Source organism: Aethalodelphis obliquidens, unplaced genomic scaffold (assembly GCF_003676395.1).
Source record: "Aethalodelphis obliquidens isolate GAN/ISIS:26980383/991018 unplaced genomic scaffold, ASM367639v1 scaffold9, whole genome shotgun sequence".
Lineage (NCBI taxonomy): Eukaryota > Metazoa > Chordata > Mammalia > Artiodactyla > Delphinidae > Aethalodelphis > Aethalodelphis obliquidens.
This window is the reverse complement of record NW_020837953.1, coordinates 5,110,493-5,123,358: the sequence shown is the minus strand read 5'-3', so window position 1 is coordinate 5,123,358 and position 12,866 is coordinate 5,110,493. Positions and strand designations below refer to the sequence as shown.

General features: G+C 43.3%; 1 protein-coding gene across 1 annotated transcript in view; it reads left to right on the top strand.

Annotated features, from left to right (window-relative positions):
- C8A (complement C8 alpha chain) overlaps window positions 1-12,866 on the top strand; it is a 72,734-nt gene that overhangs the window by 28,213 nt on the left and 31,655 nt on the right. Inside the window, exons 3-5 of the mRNA XM_027110696.1 lie at window positions 3,834-3,978; window positions 4,967-5,114; window positions 10,461-10,650. Coding sequence (XP_026966497.1) covers window positions 3,834-3,978; window positions 4,967-5,114; window positions 10,461-10,650 — 483 coding nt within the window. The remainder of the gene's footprint in view (window positions 1-3,833; window positions 3,979-4,966; window positions 5,115-10,460; window positions 10,651-12,866) is intronic.

Sequence of the window (12,866 nt, the reverse complement as noted above, 5' to 3'; positions counted from 1 at the left end):
AAAAAAAAGTGCCCTGTGAAGTTTTGATGACACTGGCAGAAACACCACTTGGAGCTCGTTTATTCAACTTTGAAGGCTAAAATATATGATTTTGCCTCTCCCATCTCTAGGATATGCCAAAGAATCTTAGATGTCCCAGTTTAAAAATATCTGGCCCCCAATTCTCATTCTGCTTTGACATCCTGGATTCGTTTTCTGAGCCTGCTGTAACAAATGCCAATAACTGGTTGGCTCAGAACAACTGAAATGTATTCTCTCAGAGTTCTACAATCAAGGTGTCAGCTCGGCCAGGCTCTCTCTGGAAGCTCTAGGGGAGAAGCCGTTCTTGGCTCCTTCCAGCTTTTGGTGGCTGCCTTGCTCCAATCTCTGCTCCTGTCTGCATCCCCCCTTCCCTTCTCTGTGTCTCCTTTATGTGTCTATGTGAAATCTCCCTCTGCTTTCCTCTTTTAAGGACACTGTGATGGCATTTAGGGTCCTCCTGGATAATCCAGAGTAATTTCTCCAAATTAACGATGTCTGCGAAGATCCTTTTTCCAAATAAGATAACATTTACAACTTTCAAGGATTAGGACTTAATTTCTTTGCATGGCCTTTAGTCAACCTATTATACATTTAAACAGCATCCTAAAGCTACGTTTTTCTCTTGTGCTGCAGTTTATATAGCAGAGAGCACAGGTGAATGACTTACAGTTTAAATCAACGTTTATTACTTTCTTAGGGACTCAAAAAGACGTGTGTCTTTAAAGTAATCCTTCAAATAATTAAATTCTGTTAATTTTTTAACTGAAAGACCATCTGAGTTTCTTTCTATTAATATTTTTCTTCCTCTCAAAATCACCCAATCAATGACGTGCATTTCTGGAAAGAAACATTTTCTACTAGCTAGAAAAGAAAATTATGTCTTAATGATACCAACCACGGGTAATGGCATGGAGAGGTCCCTAGGGAAGTATCCTTACCAACCTTTCTGCAATACAATGTCTTCCTTATTTGATAACAACCTAGAAAATAAGGAGCGGGTGGGAATGAACCTCATGTCTGCACCATCATTCCAAGTACAGAAACCACAGGAAGGATGATAATGACAATATATAGTCGCCATTATTAAATAATTTCTGTATACCAAGGACTGTGCTAATGCTTTAAATAAATCATCTTCTTATTTGACTTCCACAGCCAACAGTAGGTGACAGACGCCACTCAATCCCTTTGCTTAGTTTGCCCAGCGAGAATGTGGCAGAGCCTCGATTTAAAACTTGGTCTGTCTGATTCCAAAATGCCCGTGAACCTGAGCTATATGCCTCTCCTGCCTCTCCCGGAGCTATATGGAGAGTAGTAAGTGATATTAGAGGTCACCTAATCCAATTCCCACTCAGTCATAATCCTTCCAGAGTAGCCCAACAGCTGGCTACGAGGATGATGACGACGTTGATAACTATTATTACTAAGCGCATACCAGAACCACGCAGAATGCTGATGTCTTTACCTGTGTTATCACTAATCTTCAGAACACTCTCATCTCTCTCATCTTACAGATGAGAAAACCGAGGGTCAGAGACGTTAAGTAACTTACCCAGTGACACATATACCGTAAGTGGCAGAACTGAAATTCTAACCCAGCTTAAAATGGGATCATTAATAGTACTTAACCCCCTAGACTTGTGAGGATTAACTGACATAAAGAATGTAAAGGGTTTGGGCCATAGTAAGCACTCAATAACTGGTAGCTACCATCACCATCATCACCATGATGGTAACTTCAGGTCTTATAACTGATGAATGTTTTCAAGGTTGAGAAAGAATTGGCTATACATTTGTATGATGAGCTCTCTTTTATTTACGGCATTGTAGGGCAAGAGAGTGGGTAGAAAATGAAAATATCCTCCTATTCCCACACTGATCACTAATTATAATCTCTTCTCACCTAGTTTACAAATCTTTTATTGCTGTTATTAACTAAAAGTCAGGGAAGGTAAATGGGCAGGTTGGATCCTCACTTCTTTTTGCTACCTCTGCCTCTTTGCTAAGAGGCAGTTAAGTAGGCAGAAGTGGGCAAGAGGAAAGGGAGGGGAAGCTTCACACTCAGCCCTGGAAGCATCTGGAAAAGGCTGCACTGATAATGATGTGGAAACCACTTCCATTTATTGAGCACCAGTGATATGCCAGGCCCAGGGCTAGGTGTGTCCTCAGACCTTCTCTCACTTAGTTCTCACAAAACCCTTTTGAGGTAAGGTCCCATCATACCCATTTTACATACTAGACAGTGGCCGCTCAGAAAAGATAAGTGACTTGCTCATGGGTAGTTGGTCAGTGAATCCAGGATTTGGCCCTAAATTGGTCTAATCTCATGCCTGTGCTCTTTCAACTATAGGACACAGGTGAAGGAATCATAAGTAATTGTGATTAGTGAGATCAACGAAGCCACCTCATTTTATAGATTTGGAAAGTGAGGCAGAAAGTGCCAGGCTCTGATAACTTTACCCAGCAAGTAATAAATAGATTCAGGTCAGGAACTCAATTCGCTTACTTCTCAAATCATTGCCTTCCTATTTACTTATTAACAGTTTTGAAGCTAGGGCCTATGGGCTAAGAGACGGCAGAAAATATGGTGCTGACTGACACTCCGTGTGAAGCTCTTCATACAGCATGTTTTATATTGTTATATTTTTTATCTCCTCAACCATCTCTAAGCTTCTTAAAGACAGGGATGGAACTTCAATTTCTTGGAATATCTTACTGTTCAGCTTCTTCCTGATACTCTAGTATCTAACACTGTACACCCTAGAGAAGACAGTGTCATAAAAACATTGAGCCCAAGACTGGTATGCATTTTTTATTCTTTCGCTCCTTCTTTCAGTAAGTATTTATTCATCTGCAGTCAGAGCTGGACACAGGGTCTCAGATGATGTCTTCAGAGCTCTTTTTGTCTCTCTAATTGTTGGATGGGCTCTTTCTATAATAGGCAAGATGACCACTTGATACCCACAATTCCCAGCAACTTCAGCTAAAAAGAAACTATCTTTTCCAATAGTTCTGAAAGAAACTTCCCAGAGATGACTATGATTGCCCTAAGGTTGAGTCATGAACCAATCATTGCAACTTGGCAGATGACTGGTACTCTGGTTGCCCTGCCTCGTTCACATCCACACATCCTGTGACTGAGGGGGTGACGTCACCCCCACCTGAACCATACGAGACATGCCACAAGGAAAGAGGAAATGCCATGACCAGAAGAAATTCTTCAAAGGAAAAGTGATAAACATCTTTTTAAAGGTGACTACCATGTAACTGACCATAGATCAAGTGCCAAGTATATGAAGCCAAATAAGACGTGGCCTCCCTTTGCTGACCCTAACCTTATGTGCAAATTGTTCCTAAACTAGTGAGAAACGTAAACAAAGAAGTGGACAATCAATCACAACCTTATATGACAAGTGCTAGGAGAGAGGGTACATAGGGAACTGAGAATATATTACTTAGTTAGGGAAGTCTGTTCCCGTGGAGGTAAACCGTGAGTCTTGAAAGATGAATAGGTACTAACTGGCTTCAGAAGGGGGAGACAGAGGTTGTTTCTAGCAAGTAGGAAGACCCTAGAAATAACTAGTCCAAACCTCTCATTTGATGTTTGGAGGTCCTACTCAATATTCCAGCTGGTGACAGTGCCACCTCTGGTTGAACACCGCCATTTATGATCACTCATCCCCACAAAAGACAGCTTTGCAGGCAGCTCTCAATCATTAGATAGTCATTCCTTATGTTAAGCTGAGACCTGCCTGCACCAATCTCAGTTGATTGATAGACAATGAATGTGTCTGGTTCCAAATCTGATTTAGTACAGATACCGGAGCCTCCTGCAGCCTAACAAGTTCGGAGGAACCATCTGCAGTGGGACTGTCTGGGACCAAGCCAGCTGTCACAGTCCCACAGCTTGTGTGAAGCAAGCACAGTGTGGACAGGATTTCCAGTGTAAGGAGACAGGTGAGTAGCATCTCAGAAGGATAACAGCTGTGCCTGTCAAACTTAATATGCAAAACAGTTCTCCAGGAGCTTGTTAGAATGCAGGCTCTTGAGCCCTTCCCCTAGAAGTTGTCGTTCTGGGGTTTGGGATGGGACCCAGGAAGCTGAATTTTAAGCCAAGTCAGCAGCCCAAGTAAATTTGAGGCAACTTTGCTGGAACACCCGTTGAGTTGGAAAAGGTACAATTCACTCATCCATCCATTCATTCATTGAGTAAATGCTGATTGGGTACATATGATGGCCAGACAATGTGCTACCTGCTGGTGATGTAGAGGTGAAAAGTCCTTGTGCCTGATCTCAGAGTACTCCTAGTCTCTTTGGGAGACAGATCTATAAGGAATCAATGACAGTGTCCTGTGATAGCCAGTGTAATGGGTGTATGTACAGGGTCCAATGTACGGACTCTGGCAGGGGGTGCCTAAATCTGCTTTGGGCAGTCAGGGCAGGATTCAAAATGGTACTTGAGCTGAGACTTAGAAAATGAAAAAGAGTTTGCTAGGAGACAGAATGTGCAAAAACGCAGAGATTTAGGGACTCACAACGAGCCCAGAATAAGTGCTTTGGGAAGAGAGGCAGGGGATGGGCCAGGTAGGTTACCGGGGGCCAGACAGTGACATTTGGAAGCAGAGGAATGGGGAGATCCTGAAGGATGCAGAGCAAGGGATGACATGGCCAGACTGGAATTTTAGAAAGATCCCTGGGGCTGCAATGTGGAGACTGAATTAGAAAGAGCAGGCCTGGGGCAGGGTCTGAGCTGGGGGGCTACAGGTGAGAGACATGGGGGCTGGAGGGAGGGCAGAGGCAGTGAGGATGGAAGGAGGATGGAACAGGACTGGGAGGAGCGAAGGGCTATTTCAGGGGTGGAACGGACATGGTGACTATGGATGCAGGTCATGAGGGAGGGGGAGGAGTCCCGGACACTCTAGAAGCATCCACGGCCTCTCCTCAGGTCGCTGCCTGAAACGCCACCTGGTGTGTAATGGAGAAAATGACTGCCTGGATGGCTCTGATGAGGACAACTGTGAAGACATCAGGGTCTTGGAAGATGACTGCAGCCAGTATGACCCGATTCCAGGATCAGAGAGGGTGGCCTCGGGGTGAGTTGCTGCCGGCTGGCTGTCGGGAGCAGGGCATGATTTCTCTCCAATCATGAGTATTAGTTTCAGGGAAAGAAGAGGGTCTTTGGGGGGAATCTCTCTGGAGTGTATCCTGTGAGGCCGTCCTCACCATCCCTCTAAGTGGCTTGGTCCATCTGGGCTGCTCTAACAAAACACCACACACTGGGTGGCTTACCAACAACAGAAGTGTATTTCTCACAGTTCTAAGGCTGGTAGTCTGAGATCAGGGTGTTAGCCTGGTCAGGTGAGGGTGTTCTTTCAGGCCACAGACTTCTCGTTGTGCCCTCACATGATGGAAGGGGCTAGGGAGCTCTATGGGGTCTCCTTGATAAGAGCACTGATGTCATTCACGAGGGCTCCACTCTCATGACCTAAGCGCCTCCCAAAGGTCTCCCTCCAAATACCACCACATGAGGGGTTAGAGTTTCAACATATGAATTTTACAGGACATAGCTCATGTTTTCCCCTTTATGTCTCTGCCCAAGGGTCCTCCTTTCACCCTTTCCCACTCTACTGCTCATTCCTCTTGCCCCAGTTCCATTTCCAAGGCCCTTTTAAGAGGCTACACCTTCCATGAAGGCTTCCAATATCCCCAAAAGACAGCACTTCTCTGGCCCAAGTGCACTTTCCAGTAGCCCTGTTCTTACTCTGCTTTGCACAGTGGTTGCTGATATAACCAAGGCTTTAGGGTGAGATGGGGTGGGGCTTGAATCTCCACTTTGCCATTGCTGGCTTATAACTCTCAGGCCAGTTTCTTTATCTGTTGAGATTCAATCAGCCTCAATTCTAACTTTACTTCACTGTGCACCTTATGTTCATGTTTAGTCCCTTGCACACATAATACTCTTTTCTTCTCACTTCACAAAGTTAGTTCCTTCTTTCTGAAATGTCCTTCCCTGTATTCCTAACTGGTTAACTTTTTGCCTAGTGTTGTGCCCTGAATTGTATCCCCCTAAAACTTGTATGTTGAAGCCCTAACCCCCAATATGGTCGTATTTAGAGATAGGGCCTTTACAGAGGTAATTAAGGTCAAATAAGCTCATAAGGGTGGGGCCCTAATCCAATAGGACTGGTGTCCTTGTAAGAAGAAGAAGAGACACCAGAGAGCTCTCTCTCACCTCTCACCATGTGCACAGAGAAGGGGCCATGTGACACTATGGCGAGAAGGTGGCCATCTGCAACCCGGGAAGAGAGGCCTCACCAAAACCAACCCTGATGGCACCTTTCTCTTAGACTTCTAGCCTCCAGGACTGAGAGAACATAAATGTCTATTCTTCGAGTCATCCAGACTTGGGTATTGTATTGGGTATGGTACTTTGCTATGACAGCCCAGCTAAGACACCTAGGCATCACTTCCTCTAGCTGGTCTTTTTTGACACCCCCTCCCCTCCTCTCAACACTGTCTAGGCTGGCTTAGTCCCCTCCTACTGTTCCCAGCATCCCTGTGTGTCCTACTCTCCCAGGATTTATCCAACAGGGCAGAGACATCTATTCCCCAGGCTAAGGGGTCCTCATCATTTTCTGCTTCTCCAGCATCCAGCACAGGGCCACACTCATAGTGACACATGGTATTGTTAGTTCCCTGACACTTTGCTTTGGGCCTTGTCCCCTGACTTGAGTATAAACTCTTTGAGGGCCGAGGTTGCTCTGATTCATCTTTTTCATCTCCTCAGCCCTTATGTCAGAGCTTTCCCCATAACAGCCTCTCACTGAGTATTGATTGCAGTGAAACAAATCAATATGACCAACTGGACCTTTACAGATGAGGAAACAGACAGAGACAGTACTCATCACCCAGTGACCCAGCCACATGGCAGCCCACTCTGGGTCAGGTGTGGGTGCTGTAAAATGCAGCTCTCATTCATTGAGGTTTAATTACGTTCAGATCACAGCCCACAAGGCCTAAAGTATTTACTATCTGGCCCTTTGTAAAAAATAAAATAAGATTTTAAATTAAAAAAAATAAAATAAGATTTCCTACAAGGTAGGACAGAATCCTGTAAATGCATGTAGACACACACGCATGAAAAGATGATCAAATTCCTGTTTCTTTTAGACCAATAATATTAGTTTTCTTGGACTGCCATAACAAAGTGCCACAAACTAAGTGGCTTAATCAATAGAAATTTATTTTCTCAGGAGGCTAGAAGTCTCAGAATCAGGTCTCAGCAGGACTGCTTTTTCTGAGGCCTCTCTCCTTGGCTTGTGAATGGCCGTCTTCTCCCTTTGTCGTCACATGGTCTTCCCGCTGTACATGGCTGTGTCCTAACTTCCTCTTCTTAGAAGGATACAAGTCCTACTGGATTAGGGCCCTCCCTAATAACTTCATTTTAACTTAATTACCTCTTTAAGCATCCTATCACCAAAACACAGTCAAATTCTGAGGTTTTGGGAGTTAGGACTTCAACATACAAATATTGGGAGAACATATTTCAGCCTCTAACACCAATAAAAGGGGATTCTTGTTGATTTTGAAAGTGACTGTGGGATAAACAGACTACAAGCATGAAATATTGAGGTTTTGACTTGAAAAACAATTCCCTCATAATTGACAAAAATATCACAGACCATGACCCTGCTCTCATATGATTCAATCAGGAGATTTCAAAGGTACTTGCTGATCCGTGTGCTTTGCCACACCTAACACTGAAACCAGTAGAATGGGCCCAGCTCCACTCCCAGCAGCTGACATTATGGTGGTTTCTTCATTCATCTCAAGATCTCAGAGGCCTTTCCTGATATCTTATTTTTTCTAATTTAGGCATTTCCCAGTTTTTAATTTTTATTTATTGTTACAGAAGTAATGCCTATTTGAGGTAAAAACTGAAATTCTTCCTTCACTATCCCTCACCTGCTCCCACCCACTCACCCTCTCTCTCTTCCCTCCCTAGAGCTGACCCCTGTTACATGATTTCGCAATCATGTAAAAATGCATTGACAACATACACTGTATGGAAGGTATGCCTATCAGGTGTATTGTGCATTACAGACATAAGTGTATTTTACATAAATGTGATCAGACTACATATTGTCCATAACTTGCTTTTTTCACTTAATAATATATTTTGAAGATTTTCCTCCCATATCTTCTATTGTCTTTTTCTAGGCAGCATAGTGTTCCTTAACAGGGGTCAGCAGACTATGGCCTGAACACTAAATTCAGCCTGCTGTCTATTTTTAAATAAAGTTTTATTGAAACACAGGCTTCTGCCCTACAGTGGAAGAGTTCAGTAGTTGCAACAGAAACCTACGTAGCCTACAAGGCCTAAAGTATTTACTATCTGGCCCTTTGTAAAAAATAAAATAAGATTTCCCAATTCTCCTATAGTATAACTATATAATTTATTTAACTACCTCCTATTGAAAGATAGATTGTTTTCCATTTTTCTCTTATAGACAGTGCTGCAATGAACATTCTTACATACATAATTTTATACCCATGTGTGAATATTTCTAAATTCCGAAAAGTAGAATGTCTTTCTGTATTTTCACTGGGGCTTCTGCAATCACATTTTTAAAATATACATAGGCTTTACTTACGGTTAGAGGTTACATTACAATCTTAGGGCTTATTGTTCTTTAGAGTTTTTCTTTGGCCCATTAGAGGGCCTGTATTTATCAGCTACAGGCAGAAACATGTTCCACAGGGGGAAAGATAGAAACTGCAGGGTAAAGACTAAGAACCCAGATTGTAGTGCCCAAAAAAATCTAGGAAAAAAATCCAGCTATGACTATAGGCAAGGTACTTAATTTTTCTGAGCTTCAATTTTTGCATTTGCAAAATTGTCATGAGGTTGAAAGTTAATGTATGCTAAATGTCTGGTATAGTGTGTATTCAATTCATCATAGCTATTATTACCTCACTTCCACTAATGTGAAGAAAGAGATGGGGAAAGGAAGAGAAGAAGGAAGTGAACTTACATTGAATTTCTACTATATGCCAGGTGCTCTACAATTATCCATTTATTCCTTTGAAGTAGGTTTTATTCACAGTTTTTCCCCTGCTCATCTGCCTTTGTGCCCTTTCACAGAGGACATAAATGAACATGACAAATGCCATGCCAGAGGCGATCACTGAATGCCATGGGAACACAGAGGAAGGACAATCGTCTGTCCAGGATAATCAAAGAAGGCAATACAGAGGACGCAACATTTGAGTTGGGTCTTAAAGGCCGAGTAGGAGTTTGAGAGGCAAAGACAAGCAATCATTTTATTATCCACAACATATGAGGCTTAGATTGTTAGGTCTTATAACTCTTAGCCAACTTTCAATGATTTGTTCGGTTAACTTTCTCTTTGTATGAGATTAAAGCAGATTTTCACCTGTTTCACATGATTTTTACCTAAATATGGTTAAGCCATCCATGACCTAAAACAGAGAACTTGGGCAGATAGATTTGAAATAGCCCAGAGAGGAAAGTATGGGAAATATTTCTGGAAAGGTATTGGGCTAGGGGAAAAGAAGTATTACTATCAACTGTACTTCTGTTTTATTCTGATACTCTCATTTAGACTTCACAAAACCCAGGAGAGGTAGTTTTACTATGTCTGTTTTTCAAATGAGGAAAATGAGCTTCAGGAAGTTTCTAGAATGTGTCCAAAGTCACACAGCTAGTAAATGACAGAGCTGGAAATTAAGCAGGCGTCTCCCTGACCTCCACACTGTGCCTCCTCCGCGCCAAGGCCTTTCTGAGGATTAGATCCTCAGCTTACCACTATGAACTACACCCAATATTTCAAACCTATTTTTTAGCAGCAAAACCTTTTCTGAAATCATACTAACAAAAACAACAGCGACATTTATTTAACACTTCATATATGCTAAGTACTGTTACTTGTTTTAACTCATTGTTTAACTCTGTGAGGGCAGTAGTATTAGCTGCTTTTTACAAATGATTAAACTGAGGCACAGAGAGGTTAAATGATCTGCCCAAGGTCACACAGCTAGATGTGGCAGAGATAGGAAACGGGTCCAGACTGTCTGGTTCCTGTGCTTGGACTCTTGATAATCATGCATATTCTTCTTCAATTTACTCAACAAATATTTAGAGGTGCCTCCCATGTGGGAGCACTGTTATAGATGCTGAACGGAGTTGTCTGGCTGATCTGGTCTAAGGGAACCTGGGGGCCCAGGCCCAGTCCACTCAGTCTCCCATTGTTGCCCAAAGTGGCCCTTAAGGTACTTCAAGGAAATCTGGGGTTCCACAGAACACAGTTTGAGAAATGCTGCTCAGCCCACCAGCTACTCATGGTCCAGAGGATATTTTGTGCTATCTCTGCTCTTCCAATGCTCTCTCCCAGAAGCTGCTTGCCTTTTCAATTTAGGTATAATGTCCTGACCCAGAAAGAAACTCAGAGCGTATACGATGTCAGGTATTATGGGGGCCAGTGTGAGACCGTATACAACGGGGAATGGAGAGAGCTTCGGTACGACCCCACCTGTGAGCGTCTCTACTATGGAGATGATGAGAAGTACTTCCGGAAACCCTACAATTTCCTGAAGTACCACTTTGAGGTAAGTCTGAACAGGGGTGCTCACAGGCCACTGGGTGGGTGCAGGGAGGGGAAGCTGTTGGTGGAGATAGCTGCCTTGCTTTGGAAGACCTTATTTCCTGTGGGGTTTGCTGGTGGCTGAAGGTCCCACTGCACCTGCCCTCACGCATGCTTAGTGCTGAAGAGGCAACGGCAGGGCCAGTGAGCCGCATACTGTAAATGGGACCAGCCCCTGCTAGATCTCGGCTCCAGTCCTAAGTCAATAAAATAGATTCGGGGCCTGATTTTCTAGGCTGCTTGTCAGAAGACCTATTTCCAGGTTTTGACTCTGTTAGAATAGATGTATATCAGACCTTGAGCAGCTCACTGCCCCTCCACGGGCCCAGGTTATTAAGATGTAAAGTGGGGGCAGGAGAGGAGGTGGCTGGGGGTTCTGAGAACTGTGCTCCTGCTTCATCCGGAGCTGGTCCTCACTGGTGACCTTCATCTCTTGACTTTCTGTCCATGATTTTGTTGGAAGAAAGGGTTCCGCTATTGCAAAGTGCTTGCAAACTGTTGATGATCCCTAAGAGTCTCTCTCTTTAAAATTCTGCAGTCTCCTGGTCACCCTGTAGCTCACAACAAGCTCCAGAGCCTGGCCATTCCTTTCTTCACCCCTCACCCTCTGGGTAAGCCGTCTACACAGCAAACCTCACTGGAGGCTTACCATGTGTCAGCTCTTCTATTTTCACACAAATTCTCCCACCGAACCCTCATCACAAGACGATGCGTCAGATATTATTATTGGCCCATTTTAGATATTAAAAACCACAGAGACTTAGAGGGATAAAGCGCCAGGCTCAGTAGGTAAGCCCAGACAAGATTTAAATCCAGATCTATCTGAACTAAGCCTGGCTATACATCTTTTAGAAGGGAGGCTAGATTATGCAAATTCTATCTATGAGTCATCCACATTCTATCTATAGAGAGAGATGATAGGATGCCAGTACTCTGAACAGTTATCTAGTCACATCCTCCCTCCCCCAAGTTTCTCAAGAGAAAAATATTGACAGAGGATAAGGCCAGGCTTATTGAGTCTGTTTTTAAGAAACTGGCTCTCACTATTCACAAGAGCCAAGACATGGAAGCAACCTAAAGGTCCATCATAAAGAAGATGTGTTGAATATATACAAAGGAATGTTGCTCAGCCATAAAAAAGAATGAAATGTTGTCATTTGTAGCAACATGGATGGACCTGGAGATTATCGCACAAGTGAAGTAAGCCAGACAGAGAAAGACAAATACTATATGATATCACTTATATGTGGAACCTAAAAAAATAATACCAATCAACTTATTTACAAAACAGAAACAGACTCATAGACATAGAAAACAAACTTAGGGCTACCAAAGGGGAAAGGGGGTGGGAGGGATAAATCAGGAGTATGGGATTAACAGATACACACTACTATATATAAAATAAACAAGAATTTACTGTATAGCACAGGGAACTATATTCAATACTTTGTAATAACCTATAATAGAAAAGAATCTGAAGCTGTATACCTGAAACTAACACAATATTGTAAGTCAACTACAGTTTAAAAAAAAGAAATTGGCTCTCCCCACCCCACTTCCACCTCTGCCATCAGGCTCCGTCTATGAGCTGGAAGGCATAGACGGTGTCATTTTTCTAAATTGGAGGACAGTCTAGGGCCTACGTGTCAGGCAAGAGAGACTAGGTTATGCTGTGGCAAAAAGGATTCTGAAATCTCAGTGCTTTAAAGCATCAATGCCCTACTTATTCTACTCATCCTTCCTAAGGTGGAAAAGAAACTCTCATCATCACAGACTCTCAGGACCCAAACTGATGGAGCCTCCAACTCAACACATGCTCTCGTGATTACAGAGCAAACCCCTCATAGGCTCCTATCCCTCATTTCCTTGGCTCACGAGACCACGCCTCAGGTCAAGCTAGCAGAGAAATGCAATCCTGGAATGAAATAACCAAACACTTGTGGGTGGTCCCTAAGCATACCTCTGCTTAGAACTATCTCCACCTGCATGCCTTTGCCCCTTTCCTCCCAGGTCCACGCCTAGACATGGCTTTCTGTATCTCTCCACTGCAGAGCCAAGCAACCATCTGTTCAAGAAGGATAAGCCCGCTGGAAAGAAATGCATGCTCAGAACAATATAGCATTTTATCAGAATCGTGTGTGTGTGTGTGTGTGTGTGTGTGTGTGTGTGTGTGTGTGTGTG